The 23,692-nt window shown below is 33.2% G+C and overlaps 1 protein-coding gene across 4 annotated transcripts in view; it reads right to left on the bottom strand.

The window, feature by feature from the left end:
- ARL15 (ARF like GTPase 15) overlaps positions 1 to 23,692 on the bottom strand; it is a 397,531-nt gene that overhangs the window by 181,985 nt on the left and 191,854 nt on the right. For all 4 annotated transcript variants that reach the window (XM_012756746.2, XM_012756744.2, XM_076008020.1 and 1 more), the window contains one exon: positions 19,541 to 19,749. In XM_012756746.2, coding sequence (XP_012612200.1) covers positions 19,541 to 19,749 — 209 coding nt within the window. The remainder of the gene's footprint in view (positions 1 to 19,540; positions 19,750 to 23,692) is intronic.

The following is a 23,692-nucleotide window of genomic DNA, read 5'->3' on the forward strand; positions in this document are numbered from 1 at the left end:
TAGGTCTAAAATACACTTACAAAAGTAGTCTCCTTATGAACCTCTATGCCATATATTTATTCCAAGTGATGTCTGAAAACTTCTTGGGATTCTTTTGGCATTTGGCTTTAGAATCGTTGGCATATTCTTGTCAATACCTTCACTGATGAAAATGTTTGGTTCTAAAAAGTAAATTTTATTTACTACAACTGTGTAAGTAGGTGCTCAATGAATACATACTGAATTAAAAAAAAAATGAATGGATGAATAAAAACCACATACATAGTTCTTAGATAAATTCCTAATTAAATGGGTGACCAAGCATGGAATATACAATTTATAAAAAAAAAAAAAAAAAAAAAAAGCAAAACACATGCAGAAATTTTCTAGTATGACTCATATGCCAGAGCCCAGAAGATCATTTGAATGGAGGAAAGGAGACATCGCTGAAACAACCAGACAGCCTCTCAAGCAAATCTTGGATGTACAGATTATCAACCTTTTTATCATTGCATTAGTTTTTAAAGGGTTTATATCCTCATGTTCCATGTTTTCGCCTGTCCTCTAGTCCTAAGGTTTCCAAGGCACCACGCCTCAGTGGGCTGCCCTTTTCCTTACTGGGCTGGATTCCAGAGATATCTCTGACTGGTTGTCAGACATAACCCCAGTCCAAAGGATCTTTAGGCCTATCTTTATTTTGTCAAATCCTGCAATGACATGAATTTTCAAAACCAAGATTATTTTAAATAGGAAAACAGGTTTAAATTATATCATTTCAATTTATAACACTTTTTTCTGCAAAAGTAATATGTCATCAATTTTAAAAGTCTCTGTGCTTAAAAGAAGACAGCATACATACACTTCTGGGTTATCTTTTTAAAAAGTCTTATTGCTTCATAATTATATCCCATACACAAGCATATATATTATAGGCACATTTACATGCAGACATATAAAGGAAGTATTCATAAAGGATGAGTGATGGACAAACACAAAGCCATGCTTTGATGTTAAAGATGCAGCTAGCTCTTCACTGTTGAGAAGGACATGTAATTGAATTCTTGGTAATCACTTAGAATAGTGTCTATTGTTGAATGTAGAGTGCTCACAGAAGGCTTGTCTAGGGAGTTTGCTCTAAGGTGAATTCTCCATAGCTCAACTCAAACATGAAAGACATCCTGGCACTGAGACAAATGCCTAGGCCAGAGCATTCTCTGGGTCCTTATGGGGTCACTCAGAGACCAAACCAGGCACCCTAAACTTGGCCTGACGTGAACTGAGAAAACTTGGGCAGCATTTGGCTCCAGGGTAAGGATGTGACAGAGCTTGCTCATGCTCCTTGTACATACTTTGTTGCACACTTAGCAACTCTTTATTTGATTATTATCTTTCTCTAATAAAGAACAAGCATTTTAGTGGATGTTGCAAAGGCAGAAGGTATATATGAAGGTCTCCACTACAATTCTACCTATTAAAAGACTGATTTGGGTTACCAAACTTCTTTTTAAATATGAAAACGACCTCTGGAAAAATGTGCAAAAATGACTTTAGCTTACTCTTTTCTCTCTAAGTATCAATATTACAAAATATTTAAATGACTTCACTATCTGTGGATGTGAAGTTTAGAATGCACCCTGACAAATATCCAGGGTCTGCTGTAAAAACAGATTATCTCAAATATAATTTATACAGATGCACACAGTTTTTAAAATCCGCATTCTTAAGTACAGATGTGTTTTCAGTGTGGTCTCAGAAGGAAGGTTTCTATACAGGGTTTAGTCTGTGAAACAATTAGGGAAACAGATGAAAGGCATTTTAGACGATTCCCCCAGAGACACAATGGTTCTCAAGACTTCATGCTTATATGCCCTACTGGGCTAGTAGATACATTTTTGACATTTACCACCTGCTTAGCAAATGTCATACCAGTTAATCTTGATATTCACCAAATTTCTGACTTCCTAGACCAGACATGTCTAGTTTTATAAGGTTTTTATTTAGATGCCTTAAAAATTGCCACATTTTCCCAATATATTAAATGTACTTCCATTTGTCAAAGAGAAAATAAAGAACCATTTTACCAATTAAATCTTATCAGAAATACATGGATTATGCTTTAATTTGATATTAAATATTTTTTTATTCAGGAATAAAACATGAAATTCTCAATTTCAATTTCCAATATATAGTGCAAAAATAAATAGTAATGATACAGAGACTAAACAAAGATAAAATAACAGCAACAAAAAAAGCACTGGGATACATAATTCACAGGGGCACTTTATCTATTGCCATTTTCTCTTAAATGTACTAATATTTAAAGTATTTTTAGAAATGTTACATTAAAATTCATTACTATCATATTGTTTATTCCATCCATCTTTAGAAGTCAATTACCATTACTTCACTATAAAGCAAATAGTTTTGAAAACTATCCACTTGGAACACTGCACAATGACAGGGACTTGTTCTGCATTGCTCACTATTCTACATTCAGGGCACAGTGTACTGGTTGGCCTGTCGTAAGCACTAAATAAACTTGTTTATCTGGAAAATATTTACTGAGCATTTACTATGTTTAAGGAGCTGTTCTAGGCAACTATGAAAACATTAATAATCAAAACAAACAACCTTGCACAATGAATATTTGTTGACTTAATAAAAGAAAGATCAGCCACCTTCTTAATAAGAATATCAACTATTTCTGGAATAGAGATGTAATGCAACTATATGATTGAAAAAAGACAATAGTGATATGAAATCAGTACTCAAAATTCTTTTGAGAACTAAGACATATTTCCCAATGTCAATATCTTTCAGTGGGCCTGCAGCATTCTGAATAGTAGGGAGCAGAATTTAGGAATCCACCGTCACTTTGAGTACAGATGAGTTGGTCTAAAATTCCAGACCATTTTTCCTCCACTAGATACTATCTCGGTGGAAGAGGGCATGTTTTAATTAGAGGTACTAAAAAAAGAGAACAATTATCTAACGCTGCCTTTTAAACTCTGTGACGGTTAGTTGTTTCTCATTTAAGCACTGGAAGGTTTACATTTAGAAAGTTTATAGTTCTCTTTAGAATGGCTAACAACTACCAAAATAAGACATGTTGTTTTATATGCCTTTTTTAAAACTGTTCTCTCTGCCCCCACAGACCCTTTTCTACTTTCCCTTTCCCTTCTCATCTCTCTTAAATTGATGAATGAATAAACACATGAATGAATGGAGTCTGAGAGCTTCAAGAGGCTGCTTACAGCCAGGAAAGCTTAGGAAGGAAGCTGGGTGTTTATAGAAATGGCTCTAGGTGTCATTAGTTCTCTCATGCAGTCTTATGTTATTTCTAAAAACAAAGATGGACAGGACAGTAAGTTAAGCCCAAATCAGCAGACTTTCTCCCCCAAGTACTAGAACACAATAGCCACTCTGTTTCACAAATACATAAAAACACACTTGGATTAGTTTCTTCAATATATTACTTTCATTTCTATTGAGCTCATTTATTAAAAAGGCCCATCTGCAAATTGGCAGCTGGGGCCTGTCCAAGTAGCAAAAATATCCAAAAAGAAAAAACTAGATTTGAGACTTTAAAGTAAAAAAAAAAAAAGAAAAGAAAACTAAATTATATTTTTAAAATAAAAAATAAACCGCTTTTGTTTTCTTTTTTTAAAAAACGTCCTTCATTTATAAAATGTATAAGATAATTCTGTATTCCCTGGACAGTTCAGGGAATTAACCTGATATAATGTACGTGAAACATACTTTCCACTGTATGCATTAGTTCATATTAATTTCAGACCCTCCTCTGTGCTCGCATAGTACTCTTTACATATTTCCAATAGCTGTTACCATAATATACTGCAATTATCTGTTATATGTAGGTGCCCTGAGGAAAGGAACCATCTTATTCATTTTTGTACCACTTAGCACAATGCTTGGCACAGAGTGAGTATGCAAAATACATTGGTTGAGAGAATGAATACAAGTTGTTCTTGTTCTGTTATATAAATAAAAAAAGTTTTAAAATATTAAAGTATGCTTCAAATTCTGAACCAAGGAAACTTTCATCTTTGGAAAAGTCTCTTTTGCCAATTTGTAGATAAGCAGGCGTATCTACAAATAGGACAGTTTCTACAGATAGGTCTTCATATACTGGTCACTACATAAGGCTTAAATTTGGTCTATTTAAATATGTTGAACAAAATACTCCTTAACACAGCTAAAGCACCTAAATCAAAACTGTAAGGGTAGCCAGTCCATCTTCTGGGCACCCTTACTACACAAAGAAAACACTTAAGCTTACACACTGTTTATAGCCCTAAAGCAAGAACTACCCATGGAGCTTGAGGTAACTAATATCTGCTACAACCAGTCAGTAACATTGCCATTTGTTTAGATTTCCATTTTTATCTCAAATACAAGGTTTTGTATTTTAATCTGTCTACCTATATATCTACCTATGTTCCTACCAACCTCCCTATCTTCACTAAAATTGAGAAGCTGGCACTATCAAATGTTCTTTAATTCCATAGGGAGATAGCTTTTATTGGCTAGTCAAACAAAAATGATAGTCAAATAAAAGCACTGTGGCCAATAACTGTACACTTTTTTTGTGGTATATAAACTCCAAATAGGTTCCCACAATAACATTTAAGCTGGGCAACATGCTATATTAACTTGGTTATTTTTTTGGTAAGCCATCTATTCTCTTTAACCCAAAAGGTATAAACAACAATAAAGATGAAAAATATACTCACTTAAGTTTGTGGTGGAGGAAAGAAAGACCTTAAAACCTAACTTGGGTTTATCAATTAACATTCTGCTTGTACTCTATAGGAAGGACACACACAAGCACGTGAGTACATTCACACACAAACATACGTCGGTGTTGGCGTGCAGGGACAGGTTTAAGAACTACCCTCCAGTTAGGAGGATACGAATTCCCAAACACATTCTTACAGCATTTCCAAATGGAAAGCATGGACACCTCATTAAGGGTCGAACATAGGGCATAAAAAAGTGCAACGACCTTGCTCGGTTTGGCTTCTCTTTCACATCCAAGCTCCTTATAAAACAGGCCAACCATGACAGGATGTTTAAAACTTGCAGCATTAAAAAGGAATCTAGGGTCACATAATTATTTCATAAATATCTGTAAGACTGAGGAAAGTTGGATGCTACTCTGTTTGCTGCAACTCAAAGGTGAGTTAAAACCAACTTTGGAATTAATAGCTTTTGGAGATCTGAAAGCTTTCTAATACCAGGATTTTCAACTCTGCAATTTAACGACAACCCTGCTGTTGGCCTTTCCTGACCTGTTGTGAAGTAAATCAGGCAAACTAATGTGGGCTAACAAGTCTTTTTCACACTGTTCGATCCCCCTGCCTCTCTTTCCTCTGCAGACATTGCCTTTCTCCCACTCTGTCTCACCATCCTCCGTCAAAGCACACAAAATGGCCACTGTAACCCTGCTTCACTGCTCATTAGATCACAGGTTAGTCAAGTGGAACTGCCCAGGGTTCCCAAAGGAGAGCTATACTTCAAAAATCTGTCCATGTCAAATGAAGAAAAAAAACCCTGAGCGTGGGGTCACCCAGATCAATGATCAAAAGAAACTGAGAATGAAGGGGGAAAAAAGCACACCCTCATTTTTTGTTAAAAACACACACAGGTCTGATTTATTATAAGGAATACAGAGATACGATGGAGTTTCCTCCTCTTACGCTCTGTTTTCATTTTTTTAACTCAGTGATTTGTTTTAATCGGGCCCTGTTGGTTGTTAAACTTCAGACTTTTGGAAAGTCTACAACTAATCCTTAAAATTTCTCAAAAAGAAAACCCACTCCAGGAAATCCAGTTTTAAGGAGGACTCTTAAATGTTTCCAAAACCACTTGAGAAGCAATAAAAGTAATACAAAGTAATCCACTTTTAATGCTTGAGAAGATTCGATTTAAATCTGAAAGTAAGAATTGGTGCGATAGGCACTCTAAAATAATCCGAGTAACCTCTTGGGCCTTCGAAGAGAAGAAACAAGCCTGTCAATCACATTATGAGAACACATAAGTGACATGCTATAAAAAGCAGATTTATGGGTTTTGGTGTGGCCATAGATATCTATAGGTAGGCCCATACCTTGTTCACTCATCTCATCTATTTTTATGCTTTTCAAGTTGTAAGATTCTATACTTGCCTTTATACTTTTTAAAAAAGATAATGCTAATAATTTAACAGTACTGCATACTGGACATATTAAAAATTAAGCCAGAATGATAAAACTGGAACATCTTAAAGAACAAATCAAAATTTCACAAGTGAAAATCACCAAAAGATTTGATTTACCAGTTTCCTCATAACTAAAGAGAAAAGAACATTTTATTGGCTAATGATAAAAAAAAGTTTTTGACAAGAATAGTGTATATATGAAAGTAAAATAAATTAATTCCTTATAATTTAACCTAATAAAATTTATAAGGGTATGTAAGGTCTTCATTGCTTTTTTGCTTGTCTTGGAATAATTTCTTTTTTGTGTTTGGAATTTATTCTTCAAGCACCCTCAAAAGAAGAATATAAACATATTGTGCCTAAATTGTTTTTTTTCTGTTTCACTTTTGTGTATTTAACAAGCACTCACCTGACACTTTATATACCTGGCACTGTTATAAATGCCTTATAGAACATTAACTCATTTGATCCTCATAACAAACCTGTCAGAAGCGGGAAGAAAGTGGGGAGCAACAGTTAATACTGATGGAGCACTCTCTATGTGCTAAGTCCTCCTTTAATCCTCACCATTCACTGTGAGGTAGGTTCTAGGATCAGCCCCATTTTACAGATGAGGAAACAGATTTAAGTTTTTGCCCTATATATTATTCAGATGGCCAACAGTAAGATTTAAATCCAGAAGGTCTGACCTCAAAGTCTTCTGGTTTGTCATCTCCAAACCCAAAGTATGAAGTTAACTAACCATCAAGTTAAAATTTATGTATATCCTATGACCTAGTAACTCCAATTTTACATGTATACACTTGAAAAATGGTAGCATATATACTCAAGGAAACACGTACAAAGATATTCCTCAACAGCTTTGTTTATAATCACAAAAATCTAGAAACAACCTAAAAGTTTATCAATAAGGGAAGAATAAATAAAATTACATCAAAATCACGTTCTGTAACATATCAGTGAAAATAAGCTAGATTTACATGTATCATATGGATAATCTCAATAATATAAAGAAAAAATACAACAAAAATATGCTGTAAGATACCACTTATGTGAATTTTTATCACACAAATCATTATTGTATATTATTTAGAGACAAATGCCTATGTAGTAAAAGTATAAAAGTATACACTGAGAAAGATATACACCAACTTCAATATATTACTTGCTTCTGAAAAAGGAGTGAGGATGTGAAAAGAACAGAGGAAGGGAAAGGAAAGGACTTTAAATGCAACTTTAATGATTTATTTCCTTAAAGAAAAGACCTGAAATAAACATGGTAAAATGTTAACATCTGGTAAATCTGGGTAATGGGCAGATGGGTTTGTCTCTTACATTACTTTCTGTACTGATCTGTACATTTGAAATTTTTCAAAATGAAAATAAAGATATATAATATAATATAAATGTATGTATAATTACATGTATAAACACAAATGAATCTTTCCTGTGAAATATGAGTACATGGTTCCCCTAAGTTCCCTTCCCTCATTTGACTCAATGAACTGCTTAAAAATCACACCATTTTAACAAGTTAGAGATTTGTTAAATTTTCTTAAAATTATTATAATACTTTACTGCAAGTATCTTAGAAGTATCATCTTTAAGAAAATTCCATTAATTAATATATAGTCCATATTTCATTATGTTGCTAAGCAAAGTTCATTAAGTTGGTATTTCTAACATTGTCACTTTCAAAGTTTGGTAATGAAGTAGCCTGGCTAAAGACTGAAAGTTGTAAATTAGAGCTGAACAGGGCACATGAGCAGAAAAGTAAACTACTTCTAATTGTATACTTCTTTCATACCTTTTTAAAATTGTACCATGTTGTTTTGTTAATCATTCAGATTATTAAAGTAAGAGTAAATGAATTTTTAAAGATTATGTATTATTATATTATATAAGGATCCAAATGAAAATAAGAAATATATTTTCTATAGGATTTTAGTCATATAATCTTAATTGACACAGAATGGATCAGGTAATTTCAATTACAATTCTTTACAAACTTATATATATTTGTGAACAAAGTGAGTTAGAGAAGAGTTGTTATTCTAAAAATAATTCCAGTGAAAATAAACCCAGGAATTATAGCCATATCTCTTGCTTTGACATCTTAAAAATACGACATAACATTATATAGTACACATTTTTCAGTTCATCCTTACTATGGTTAAAGAATCATGAAAAAATCTTAACCAGAATCTAAACAAGAACAAGTAATAAAAGAATTAGAATTTTTGAATTCCAGTAATAAAAGAATTAGAATTTTTGTGTTCCAGTTTAACAAATGAAACTACAAAACCACAGATTCAAATTGAGTGTTTTACCAAAAGGCCATCTCTCAGACCTTGGAGTTAGTACTGATTCAACAAAATATGGTATACTTTCTGCACCTACACTGCTAGAACTAATGTTCTAAATAATTACAGTGGTACTACAACATTCAGAATCATTAAAGAGAGATGATCTCCAAAGAGCAGAAAACAGTGCTAACACAGTTTAAAAGACTTAATAATATGAAAAGAAAACAGAAAGTTTCTGGTAAAGTGTAAAAGAGATAGCTATAATACCCAAAAATTTCTGTTAACAAATAACAGGCCATTGCTCAAGCAATCTGGTGACCTCAAGCTTTACCTTAAAGTCTCTTTTCTCTTTTTCACTTACAAAATGAGCTTAATTTGCTTATTAGTATAAAAGTTATTGAAAAGCCAATGCTAATTTAGAAAACAATCAGAAAGATGTCCAAATTTAAGCTTAAGAAAAACATCAAAGTTAATTTAAAAAATAGGAAATGGGTATGTTTTAATAGCCCAAAACATGCAGAAACACATATTCACACATTTAAATTATTCAAATATTTAGACTTACCTTTCTAACAAATTTGATGAGTACCATTTTAAATGAAACTATATTAAAACTGAGTAGAATGTAAATTTTATATATAATAAAAAAGAAAGGTGTTCTTTCTTAAGAATTTGTGTTTTTATGTTTTAGAAGTCAGGGCATTTGGGCACAATGATTTGCTTTCCCATAACAAGAGAAATAACAATACTACTTAGTATATATTGATATAAATTATACCTCCATCTTAAGATCCTTTTTTGGACTATTTTTCAGGATCCCTCTAATGATTATTCAATCTTTTCTTCAACGAATGATGAGAGTATCTTTCTTTTATATAGCACAGTTAACAACTGTAATTCTTCAATCAGCTGTTCTCTAAGGATTCCCCTGCCAAGCTCTTATTTTCATTTCATTATTTCTTTGTTCTCTCTGCCTAAACTGTACACAAGTTACCCAGACTTTCCACTCTGGCCCTTTTCAATAAAGGCTTGTTTTGGCTTCACAATTAGTCACAACCACAGTCTAAAAATAAATATTACAAATTCTATATGTTAAAATTATATTGTTCTATGCAATCTCCAAATTATTTCATAGTTCATACATAGAACCTTCTTTTCATAAGGCTCAACTGGTTTCTCATTTATAAAAATGATTCCAGTTACTTTATGGAGCCACTTACCATCTAAACATTCTTTATAATTCTTTTAAACCCCAATGATCTTATTTCAGGTATGGGATGAACTAAGCTCAATCTATGTACTCTGTGTTTGGGACAACTGAATCCAGACACCTGAACATGTTAAATTATAAGCCCAAATAAAACAAAATGAAGCCCTACTTGGCTCTTCTTTGTGACTTAGTAGAAAATTTCTTTGTCAAAGATTTATATGTATACAAATTTAGATTTTAGAATTTCTAGTAAAGAAGATAATTCCCACTTCATTATTAGATACTGTGATATCAAACACAGCAAAGATCATAACAGGCCCAGTCAGGTGAAAACTATGTGGTACCCTCAAAATGAAATGCTATTTTTACTTCATTAGACCTTTGTAGAACACCTCCTTGCTGGTACTGAAAGCCTGTATCATATCTTCATTTGAAACTAGTAGATAACCCTTTTCTCAAGCTATAAATACTCAAAGTGATAACGTTATGTGAATAACCACTAAATAATAGAGTCATGGTTTAATATACTAAAGAAAAAGAATTAGAGGTTGTAGATACCAGTAAGCAAAAGAGAAAGGAGATTCTATAGTCAAATTACTCAGGTGTGGATTAGATCATTTCTATCAGAGCCTATGGTGCATTGGAAGAGTGGTCACTTCTAAGTTTCAGTCTATCACATGTACCATTGCACATGTTGAGTCCATTGCTTTCATCAAAGGCACATGCAATTCATAGGTAGAGAAAAAAATAAAGTGGCCAGGAGAAAAATGCCTGTTTCTAAACAGCACAGTATTCTATTCATCTCAAAAGATGAAAGCAGGTATCTTTCATTACATGTTTTTGTTCTTAGAAGAAGGCCAAAAATATGTGATTTTCATATTTGAGCTAACACAGCAGAGCTTTTCAAAGTCACTGCCAGAAATAGACTGGTTTTCTTACCTGCTTTTTCCATGCTTTAAGTTAAAGATGTCTGCCTCATTATAAACCTTGCTGGTTCCCCAGACTTTCTGTAGTCTGGCTTTGCTGTGATTACTGGTCAAAACCTTTAATTACAGTATATAGTTTGTGCAGCTGCCTGGAAATTGGTCTCAGGGTCAGTGGCTCTTCCCAGTCCCCTCTTTCCATTCTTTTGAAGCAATATTGCTGAACTGAAGGCATTGTTCCAGCTTTCTGGTGTGCGCTGTCTGCTGCACATTATGAATAGCTTTGCAATCACTCTAGCAATTGGTTCTTCAACTGCCTTTAGGTTGTCAATTGTAATTCATTGGCTCCAGGCACCTTTTCTCTTTTCATTCTCTTGAGGTCTTTTATTACTTAATTTGCAATAATATTAGAGAATGTCTTCTTCAGACGTGTCACTAATGCCTTACTGATTATGAGGCTGGGGGTACATTTGACTTTCATATGTTTGCCTGTTAAAATGTTTCAATACTTCTTTCATCTCTGTGACTTGTGATGCCAATCTTCCCAGTATCTTGTAAAGAATTTTGCTTAATCCTGAAGTCGTCTCTCTAAAGAATAATCTAATGAATCCCCCCCCCTTAAGATATTCTTATTGAAGTTAATTTATATAGTGACTTTTAGTTATTTTCATAACTTCCCAAAGATATAATTTCTCATTTTGCAATAAAAATTAAGCTTTCATATTTTCTTCTCATACTTGTGCTGTTCTTTTTTAATATATAAAAATTATAATTTTGAGCACTCTATAACCCAGAAATAGTTAACTAAGAGATAAAGGCTTTTGACTAGAAATCAGTGCCTATGATTTCAGAACCTTTTTAGAAGATCTGTATTTACTCCTCCTCAGAATCAATAGGAACTTTGTCTTTTTTAAGGGGAAAGAACAAACAAACATATCTCTTGACCTATTTTAAAAAATACACCCCTTAGTGTATTAGGTCTCAAATTCTTACTTCTGGATAAAATCCAGCAGATTAACCCCTCTCATTAGTCTCAGCCATCCCAGAGCAACCAAGGGTATTTTTAAGCAGACACTATGTAATAATAATAATGATAATAATTATCATAATGATAATAACTAACGCTTATTGTGCTTTTTATCTTCAAAGCACCTTACTGACACTAACTATGTGTCTATTTTCAAATTAATTTAACTCGACAAATGTTTTATTAACTTTGTAAGCTATGGAATGTGTAGTGGCTGAATTTTCTTTTGCAAATAAAAAAATAAATAAATAAAAGGAACTAAGGGCCAAGGAAATGGTACTTAAACTTCTGTCTCAAAATCAGCCATTGCCTTTGTTGAATGAGGATTAGTGAAATACTAATTTTTATATTTGTATTTCAAATACAAAATTGGAAGTCCAGATATCAAGTGTAAAGTTCACCATTACAACCACTCAAATACATATTGCTTCAAAAAGATCAGAAAGAAGCCACGTAATACTGTTTGGTTAGAATAAGTTTCTAACCTTACTAGTTAGCATATTTTATTATAAAATATTTAAGTATGTATATGAAGAAAAGGTATTAAATATAAGAATTTTTAAAAATTCTTTTAAGTAATAAATTATTTTATTAATGAAAAGGCTACATTTGTTTTTATCAAATTGAATTCATTATTTTAAAATCATCTCAATTATATTCCCAAAGAGCTTCATTATGTACCAGTTTCTGCGTGAAAAATATAAACAGTAAAATTTGTGATTCTAGCAAATGAAATAAGCTCGATAAAGTTAAGATATAGGTAATTATTAAAAATGTATTAAAAGAATACTATTCATTCAAGATGTCCTGTTACTTTCTTTGAGGGATTTGGGAAAGGAAATTGTAACCTAATACAGTTTTAAACAAGGTCCTCAAGTGGACAAACACCAGTACATAAAATTAAACATTTATAAATATGGTGATTAACAGATAAAAGCTTTTTAAAACTACATATTAACAACATGGTTAGAGTGGTGAGGATTCATGGAAGATACAGCTCCTATGCAATGTCCAAGGATCAGATCTTGTGTAGAAGAACAGTTTTTAAATTCAAGGATAGAAATAGATGAGTTGGACTGAGTAAGAGCAGTAAGGAAATCTGGATAAAGTTGATGGCATGAAGCCAGTAAGAAAGCATGTGTGGTATGACGCAGAGGTAGTCACTCTTTCAAACAACTACATTTGCCTTTCTACAGTATCTGTGATGGACTGGTTCCAGCATCTCCAGTGGATACCAAAATCCAAGGATGCTCAAGCTCCTGATATGCAATGGCATAGTGTTTGCATATAGCCTATGCATATCCTCCTACATACTTTAAATCATTTCTAGATTACTTTTAATAACTAATACAAAGTAAATACTATGTAAATAGTTGTTTTTCTACTGTATAATTCAGGGAATAATGACAAGAAGAAAAGTCTGTATATGTTCAATACAAATGACATTTTTTTTTTCCAAATATTTTCAATCTGCGGTGTATCGAATCCATCAATATGGAACCCGCAGATACAGAAGGCTGACTGTATATTGAGCACAGAGATATAAAAAAAGCCATAATGCTTGTACTTCACGGAGCTTACAATCTTAAGGGGTAGATAGAAAAGTTAATAGGCAAAGTTCTATTATGATTTGGATAAACCTAGAGTGCCAAGGGAAATCAGAAGGGGGCATCTAACTCAGCCATGGGCATTCAAGACTTCCTGATGTGATTTTCCTATGGGAATAGGAATAGTGAGTGGTACATGAACATGAATAAGCAAAAAAGAAAAAAAAAAAGAAATCAATTATAAATCACATTAACCTATAATATCTGTGGAGCTTCACTTAATTTCAGAAGGAATTAGAAAGTTTTTAATATAGGTATCATAAAAAATTGATAGGAAGTTTGTTCTTTCTGGTCTGTGTTGAAAAATAGGGAGAAAGGGTCTGGGGATGTGAACTATTAGGAAGCTCTGAGAAGCACTGCAGAGACATAAGTGGGAGAATAGGACAATGAAATGTCTGAATGTGGAAAATAAATAAGAGTAAGAATTGAAAGAGGTTTCAAAATTTTTCAGCTTTATGTAAAATGAAGATATGCATGTGGCAGAATAAAGGAAGACATTGGAAAGAAATGGGGGTTTTAGAAGAGAACACAATGAATTCTTTTTTGAACATGCATTGTCTTATTTTGAAAGGTATTTTGTTATCCCACCTAAATAATTTTCTTGAGAAAATGGACCACTCTTATGCAATATATTTGTTAATGGAAATCTTACTAGTTTTTGGTGGACGCAGCACAGTCTCATCATATTACCTGGTGGATGTAAGAAACACAAGTATAAAGTGGGAAGAATGGTGAGATCATGGTGGCTAGATGTAAAACCAAGGGAACCAAGTATACAAATTAACTTTCTTAAGGAATACATAAGAAAAAAATTAATAGATATACAATAATTAAGTATTCTGGCTGTTTTAGTACTCTCAGCTGAAAAGCTGCTCTTTGTGCATATAATAATGACACATTTGTAGGAATAACTAATGAAATGATTACTAATTCAGCTTTTCTTATAGGCTAGTAAACATTTCAAGAGATAACTGAGTCATTCAGTGAAAAACTGATTTCCAAACCCTCTCATTGTTTCCCCAAGATTTAATTGTAACAGTGTGGAGTACATCTGTAAGGAATGAACAAAAAATAATTTGTATCTCTCATATCATTTTAGAATAAGCATACGTCCCATCAGGGAGTTTTCAAACTGCTCACACCATAGGTATGTATACTGCTCCATGTGAAATCAAATCAGTATTCTAAAATGCTGCCAGAAAAGCAGGTCAAGATACTTGGAACACTAAGATTTAAAGTATATGACACTTTCCACTGATTATTTTACAAACACACACATATTTCTCTCCATATACAGAAAATAATATTAAATTAAGCTAAGTATTTTACATGATTTAAATACTGCTTTGCATTTTTTAATAAAAGGTTTGTCCTGTAAAATAAGAGAAGATATTCACTACTTCGTAGAGTTACCAAAAAAACCTGATCTGTTATCAAGCAATATAAATATAAAATAAAAAATCTTAAACTAGCTTATTATTTAGGACACATATTGTCCAAAAATTCCAATCTGTCAAAACCCTTTCTGATCCTTTGTAAAAAGAAAAGAAAGTATACTATGTAGAAATAACTATCTATAAGTAAGAAGTAATTATAATTAAATGTGATAGTTAAATACCATAAAAACATACTAATATCCTCTTCTGGAAGATGTCTATATACTAAAAAATAAGAACTCAACAAACTATTCATGACAGAGTATTGACTTCATTGTTCAAAAAAAATCTGAATATTTATAACCAAAATAAAAACATGCTCTAAAGGAACCAGTAATGTTTATATTATTAAAAATACTTCCAAATATTCTCCTCACATTTATATATTATTCTTTTCAAAACACCAAGTTCTTCAGACAACTGACTTGTTTGGAAGAAAAGAAAAAAAAAATTAAAAAAAAATAAAAAATAAAAAAATAAAATAAATAAAAAAAATAAAAGAAAACACCAAGTTCTATGCATATCACAATAACAAACTGAATCACAATTGCATGAAAAATTGAGAGATACTGACATGCTAATGTAGAAGTTATATTTTCCTGTGCTACAACTAATGAGCCATGGACTCAACAGAGTAATTTGACCTTATAATTCTACTTCAAAAATCTGTTTCACAGTTTTCACAATTCTTGATTAATATTTGTTTTAATAGAAAATATTCAGCAAATAGTTAACACTATACTTTTGACGTACTATTTCTGAAAAAGTTAAATACTTTTGGATTAAGAACATAGACAAACATCAAATCAGATGTGACTGCTCAAAATATGGACTCTTTCTTTCATGTTAACAAAAAGTATCATTTTATAAGACACAGTAATACCCAATAAAACAAAAATAAAATTTTAAAAGCCAGGAAGTAAAAGAATCACAATCAGCACTGTGTAAAGGGAAAATAGGATTACATTTATTGGCTACTATATCAACTTAACTTCTCATAAAATCCTCCTGATCTATTAAATAACTTCAGAACTGAAGTATGCTCTCCTACGGGAGTTGTAAAACAAATTAGATACAATTACAATACAATAAAAGTAAAAAACCAACTATTTACCCCTAAGATTTCTCTTATTTTAGAGCTTTATTATTTTAATTAGACCAGAATTTCCCCTAATGTATCAAGTGGGCCACTTGACATAATTACAGATTTTTGTAGCATGTTTTCTATAGAGAAAAATAGTTGATATGAGTAAATTCTGGAAAACTGTGGTAACTACACCTCCCCAAAGTGAATACAACAAACATCTGTTGCAAGAATTGCTTGGCTTTCAGACAGTATGTAAAGGGTATTCTTTTTCCCAGCGTTTCATTATTTTTTTAAGCTTATTTGTTAAAAAATACATGTTTCCACTATCAGTTCTCAAGATATAAAATCTTAAAATTCTGGTAAATGAAACACAGGTCATTACCAGGTGTATTAGAAAGGAAAAATATGTGATGTACAAGACTCCACTTGTTTCTGAAAGGGCAAGAAAATAATTGGGCATGTTGCCCTCTGTCTGTGGGTTACATAGTAATTTTAACCATTGTCTTCATTTCTTCTTTTAATATTTTTTAAATTTTAGCATATTATGGGGGTACAAGTGTTAAGGTTATGGATACTGCCCATGCCTCCCCTCCCCCCTTGAGTCAGAGCTTCAAGCGTGACCATCCCCCAAACATTGCACATCTTACTCGTTGTGTTTGTATATACCCATCCCTTTCTCCTCCCTCCCACCTGCCCGACAACCGATAAATGTTATTCCCGTATGTCCTGTCTTCATTTCTTGACTCAGTGTTCCAAACAAACACAGCAACACTCATAGTAGGGGAAGGGACTAAATATAGAACTTCCTAATGATTTTTATTCTCTATTGGAATTGCATAGATAACTCAGCTTTCTCCTTGGGATTTCACTGGCTTCTACCTGCTTCTAAAGTCAACAATATCCTGATATCCTCATTAAATAATAAGTGAGTCCATAAAGTTTTACTCCAGTGACAGGATAGATAATTCCACATTTTCTGCATTAAGGACAAAAATGTAATAATTTCCAATAGGGGGAGGAGAAGAATCAATAAAATAAGTCTTTACGACCCATTTTCTTTTCTTAACTGCAAAGTTCAGTGTTTTTTGGTAAGCTGAATGCATCTTCCTTGGTTCTGAAAGAACAGAATTTGGCCTAAAATTCAAAGGTATTTTGCAGAACAAAGCACCATCTTTTTAGCATTTGGAAATTCCATACAATATACATAAATTAGCAGATACAAATGAATAAAAATGTTTAACAGTAATAGGTCATGGGTGTGCGATATCTTTATGAAAGGTCATCTTTTTAGATGACCACTTCTAAATATATTTCTCAAGTAACTTGTGACTTTGCTAATTTTTCAATCTTCTAACCCCTCTTCTACACATGCCAACCATTTTGAGGTTACTGTTTACAAAACGTTTAAGATTCAGTTTCACAACTCCATTTTTATGCTAACAATAAAATATTAATTCTTAAACCATTCCCAAGAGTATTTCAATAGGGCATTAAAACACACTATACAGAGAAACCTCTTTGTCATAAAGAAATGGCAAAAGTCCAGGAAGCTTCTCTCTTTTTTGGGGAGGGGGGCAAACCCACAGTAAGTATGAGCAATTCATTATGCTTCCACAAACTTTAGACTTATAATGGAATTTGCCCATGTATCCCATTAAAGCAGTCTGAAATGTTAACATGCACCTGTATGGTATGTGTTTTTATAATCACAGGGAAATGGTATTATGCAAATTCCATTATAGGCACAAATTTTGAGAAAAGTTAATTTAAAATGGATACAAATAAAGAGAGAAGTCAAAGTCACATACGCTCCAGTATATATAAGTTTAGAATCAGTTTCAAAGTATTTCTAAAACTACTCTACATTTACAGTCATCTGTCTTACTAAAAGATGTATCACAAAAAGGGGGAAAAAGATATTTGCCCTTTACCTAGGAGAGCAAGTCAATACACACAAAGAATACTCAGAAGCAATTAGTTGCTAAAAGCTTCCTTTATTCAATGTGACAGTCTTTAATTCCTATGGAGGGTTACCAAGAGTCATATGGTGGGTTTAAAGAATACGTTACTTTCAATTATATGATGTCTAAGGAAAACAGATAAAAAGTTTCTTAAATTTAAAAGCAAAAAGAAAAGAAAATCTCTTTTCAGATATTGCATATAATTTGAATAACATGATTTGAAATTATAATGGCACTTTACATCTATCATAGGTAACATTAATATGTATATATATCATATATACATATTAAATTATCTATGTGTATTCTGTAATATGCACATATATAACCATATTTCCACAATGAATATCAGAATAACAATGCATTTGCAGCAAAGGACCTTATAATCACAAATCAATTTAACATCCATAACTACCCATATTACATACAACTATGTCCATTCTACAGACAGAAAAACTGATGCTGGAAAGTTAAAAGTTTTACTTAGGGTCTTAAGAACAGATCAGGAAGGCACCACAATTACAATGCTAAAGATCTGCACATTGATGACTTTCTGAATAGATTTTTATTGCTATATTTTACTTTAATTACTATTTTCTATAAGACTTTTCTTTCTAAAATCTAGAAAGAAAAAGTTGCTAAACACTTAATGCTGAATGAAGCAACTAAAGATAGACATGAGCTCTTTCTGTTTAATAATATATTCTTGTCTCTACCATTTTTCTAAAACTTAAAACTCTCTGAATATGGTTACGCTTTCACTTAGTACTTCAAACTTCAAAGTAAATTATCCAAATTAATCCCATCACTTAACATAATAAATCGCATTATTCTTATTTTACAGGTGAGAAACCCAAGCACAGGAACAAAGCTATTTGCCATGGGTCACACACTAAGTATGAGGGAGGTTTGGAGTTAGAACATGTTATGTTCTTGGCGCATCTATGTTTTGGACTAAAGGGTAATAGCACTCCTATTAATCATCTTATTCCAAAGTCACTTGAGGAAGCACACAATTTTTTGAAGGAGAGAGGAAAATACATTCTGAAAGTTACAAGCATAAAGGAATACATCAAGAGTTTTGATTTCACTGTATTTAGGTTATAATTACCATAATTCAAGTTTTAAAAACTATTTGCATACCTTATTACTTTAGTAGCATGAATCAGAAGCTCTACTGGATGAGGCACTAATTATTTGCCCAGAATCAGTCTCATGTTTTTATAAGAGAGACATAAGCTAAGAAATGAAATTAAGTGAGGAAGATAAACAGTGGGTCCATGTTAAAATGTATTTGGTGGCATAGAACTTGTATGATAAGACATTAATTTTCAGCCTGGCTGATAACAGAACTCATTGCTCCTAGTCAACAGTGAGCATTTCGGAGGGACAAGAACATGGCATTTGAGGGCAAGTGATACACCATAATACACTTGATGCTTTCCTTGAAAAGCTAGAGGGGAATGAATTAAGTCAGTAGGTTAAATAAATGTTAAATAACCAGGCTTTTAACTCTTCAAAACAGGTAAGAAAAATAACCAGAAACATCCTTTAACTTCTGCTAATCAGCTAAAAACAATCTGTGCTATCCAAGAAGGATTAAATATGTAAACAGGTGCTATCAGATTGATATAGACTTTCTGCTTCCTATGAAAACTAAGGTTTCATGTTGAAAACATCATAACCAGTATATCCCTAATTATATGTATCTTTCCGTGTTCAAATATGGCATTAAAAGTCCAACAAACAAGGTAGACAAAGACTGTCACATTAATGAGACATACCTCCTGTACTGAGCGAGCTGCTGGCTTGTCTTGATGATTGGCCAATATTAAAAAGGGTAAAGTGCATAACTGTGGGTGCTGAAGAGCTGAGTGCAGTTCATTTCTAGCAGTTTCTAAATCATCTTCTGAAGAGGCACTGTCTAATACAAATATTACCCCTTGAGATCCTTGGTAGTAGCGGCTCCAGTATTTCCGGATATTATCAGCCCCTGTCAAAAACGAAACAAATTTCCTTTTGAAAAATAGCTTTCAGTAACTGAAAAACATTCCCAACAGTAATTCCTACTAGAAACCAATATATCTTTTGAACACTAAGTGCTAAACTCTGTGGTATGGAAAAGAACAGGAATTTAGAAAAAGCACAGATCAGAATGAACTGGAACAAAGAAGATACTGGAGTCAATAGGTAGATATGGCCTTGACGGAGAACACAAAAGCTTAAGAGTCATTCTTCATAACTTTCACATCAAAATGTGTGAGAGAGAACCAGGATAAATACTTCTTAGACTTCAACTCAAAAGAATATTTTTAGACTTTGCTTAATAGTCCTAAATGAACTATATTCTCTACAAATTGAGTCTGAACTTAACTCAGAGAGCAGGGTGACCTAGAAGTCAACCAAAGCTTCTTTCCATACCATTAACATTAGCTTGGTGATATTTTTTAATAGAACTGCTTGAAGATCATGACAGCCTCGTTTAATTTCATGTGGAGTTATGAGCACAATAACTCTATGTGTCAAAAGTGCTAAACTTTGTGAACAACTAAAAACTTGGCCTTTGGTACATTTGTATAAATCCATCTGCATTCATATCCCATGGAGAAGGATAAAAGGCAACGAGCGTACACTCATTCTCTCAATGATATGAGATGTTTATAAAAACATATGGAGATTCTTTTTGGCTGGGCACATCTTATTCCTCTTTGTATTTCCAATATTTAGTACAACATATAACTCAAAGTTCAATATAGGAATAAAGAAAATGATGGGATGAGGGAATGAAATTATATACTAATTAAGCTTTACAGATTTTGAGACTAGAACAAATTTTAGATATTATTCAATCCAACTCTCTGAAGACACTGAGGCAGAGAGAAGTGAAGTGAGTGAGCCTCATTTATGTGTCTAGTAAATTACAAAATTGGGATTTACATCTGAGTTAGCAGACAACCTGCCCAGGGAAGGCACGGACATTTCCCATTACATTATGAAAACTGGTTTTATTACTTTGATTCATGAATAGGATAGGCAATTTGTGTGTATGTTAGAGTGTGTGTGTGTGTGTGTGTGTGTGTATAGGGAAAGGGTGTTATTGATCATATAACAAAAATTAGATTTCAAGGAATTTTACCAATTTACTGTATATGATCAGGTCCTAACCAGTCAATAACTATATTTTAGTCTGTCATTCATCACCTCGCTCCTGTATGTTCAACATACTGTGATAAGTGTTAGGGACAGAAACAATGGGGACTGGCGTTAGTGTGTAGTGGCTGGCAAGGGCCACCTGTGTGCATCTCTTCCCAACTCTGTGTTCAGTGACAACATGCTGGTCGCTTAAAATCATCCAGGGAGGAAGTAATTTCACCGCAGAAATCAGCAAATACTACATATCAGGACTTTTCCTTTCCCAGAGAGCCAACATACCACTTGATGACACTGAGAAAGTGATATTTTCTGGGAGAAATAGAAAGAAAATTCAAAAGATTATAATACAGTGTAACAAAGTACTGTCATAGAGGTATTCAGTAGGTGCTCTAGGAGCAAAACATAAGACATCTTACCCAAAGTGGGGCAAATCTCTTAAAAGAATAATATCAGTAATCAAACAGCCACCATTTGTTAAGCATTTCCAAGTGTTTTAAAAAGAATAGCTCATATAATTCTTACAACAATCCAAGGAGGGAAGTATAATTGACTCAGGCTTTGCAATTAAGTTTCAGATCCTAAAATCTAGGATAGTCTTCATTATACTATATTAAAACAAGTAGGTATGTTAGAGAATCAAGGATATTTGATGTTGAGTAATATTAATATGAAAAGATACGGGATATGAATAGGGAGAATGCATATTAGACTAGGTCCAACCAAGAAAACAAAACAAAAAGAAAGAATAAATTTAAGCCAGAGATTATTTAATATAGTGAAATAGTTGCATTAAGTGATGGTGGAACAAAGCAAACAAAAGGGGTACTAAGATGAGCAACATCTTAGGTTAGGTTCCCTAGAAGCAGAGCCTGAGATGGCATTTACTGTACACCTAATTATAGATAGAGTGCTGTTAGGAAAAACCAGGAGTAAAAGAAGCAACCTAGAATGAAGGAAGAAGCTAGGCAAAGATATTGTTTCAGAAACCTAGCCTCAACTTGATGCCACGAGGAACTCTAGAGTGTGGACTGAGCCACAGAAGTTGTCCAGTCCGGAGGCAAGGAGGCTGGGCTATTACACCCTGTATAGTCATTGGCTATGAGCCACCCCAAGGGAACAGGAGGGGACTGGGGCCTCATTTCATAATCTCCCAGACATATTTGGTTGGGGCAATTACTGTCAGCCAAGGGCAGTCCTCTGGAGAAGGGTACAGGTGTGAGTCATTAGCAGCCAATACCACAGCAGCTGGGAGATGGATGCACTGGCCCAGTAAAGGAGATCTGGGTAGGATACCAACAGCATCTGCTACAAGCTACATCCAGACACTATCCATATGCTAGAGAACCATCCATAAGCTTGAGGGACAAAAGAGGAGGCAACGTTACCCAAGTGGTAAATGTTCAAAACAACAAAAATATTGTGTGTATATCTATCTGTACATAAGGCTGTTATAAATTTTACAAACATAAAGGATGGCTAGCACACAATTTTCATATAATAAGAATATATAAAACATACTTTATTGTAAATTCCACAGTCACTTAATGATCACAGGATGCTTTCATTGATTTTGTATCCATAGCCAATCAATGGTTGCAATTAACCAACTAGTTAGTTCTAACATGAATGGTGGTTGCTCTAAGTGTTTAACATTTATTAATTCATTTATCTATGACAATCTAATGAGGTGATTACTTTTATCATTCTCCTTTATCAATAAGGAAACCAAAACACAAAAAGATTATGTAATTTCCCCAAGGTTACACACTAAAAATACATTTAGGTCTAGTGTGATTGAAATAGACGTATCATTGACTAGAGAGGCAATAAGGGTAAATAAAGAACTGTGCTACCACATAAGCTAGGAGGAAAAACATGGAACCCCATTGGAACAAAAGGTACCTAAGTGCCTATATATTAATAGGAATATGTCCAGGAACAATTTCCAGCCAATTAATTCAATGAATATTTATTAAGTACCTATTTCATACAAGTCTCTGAGCTAGGAATTAAAGAGTTATTTAGAAAGCCATTATTCCTCTTAGCTCAAACCCTCAAATTCTATGAAGCAATAATAATTACGAGGCCTGCAACTATATCAGAGGAAACAAACATGTTTGCACATTACAGGGTGTCCAGGGAGTCAAGTGTAAAGAGAAGAATTTGGTTGCATGTTTTAATGGAATTTTTCCCATTAGAAACACATGGGACAGTGGAAATCCAACTCATGCACACATCTCTTTCAAAGAGAAACTATATTTTCATTTGCCACATTTAGGAGTATTTAAGGTATCTGAAAATAGACAAAACAACAATACATCCAATGACAATATTAGTGGGTGAAACAAACCCAAGGAGAAATACCATAAATTTTTAAAATGTTCCTTATATGACATAATATATGAATAATATATTTATTATTAATAGTGAAAAGACTCTTGTCTTTAATCTCCTGCTACAATCTCCTGCCCAATCTTAGCATTTCTAACTTTCATCACAAACATTGAGCTTGTAATTCTAAATACCGTGTTAGCCTCGTGTACATGGCTTTAGTCAGCAGCAGCCTAACACAGATTGGGGAAACAATCTTGGGGAAACAAAATTGGGCAAACAAGGAAACCAGCAATGAGGGAAGGGTGGTATACAGTTGTTGAGTCTGGCTTAGTGGGCTATAGTTTAGTCACCAGATTAAAATGAGAAATGGCTGTGTCATTAACACAGCTGCTTTGAGGAGTGATCCTAATTGGGAAGGTTAGGGACACCTGTTTCATGCCTACATTCCC

This window comes from Microcebus murinus, chromosome 11, assembly GCF_040939455.1.
Source record: "Microcebus murinus isolate Inina chromosome 11, M.murinus_Inina_mat1.0, whole genome shotgun sequence".
Lineage (NCBI taxonomy): Eukaryota > Metazoa > Chordata > Mammalia > Primates > Cheirogaleidae > Microcebus > Microcebus murinus.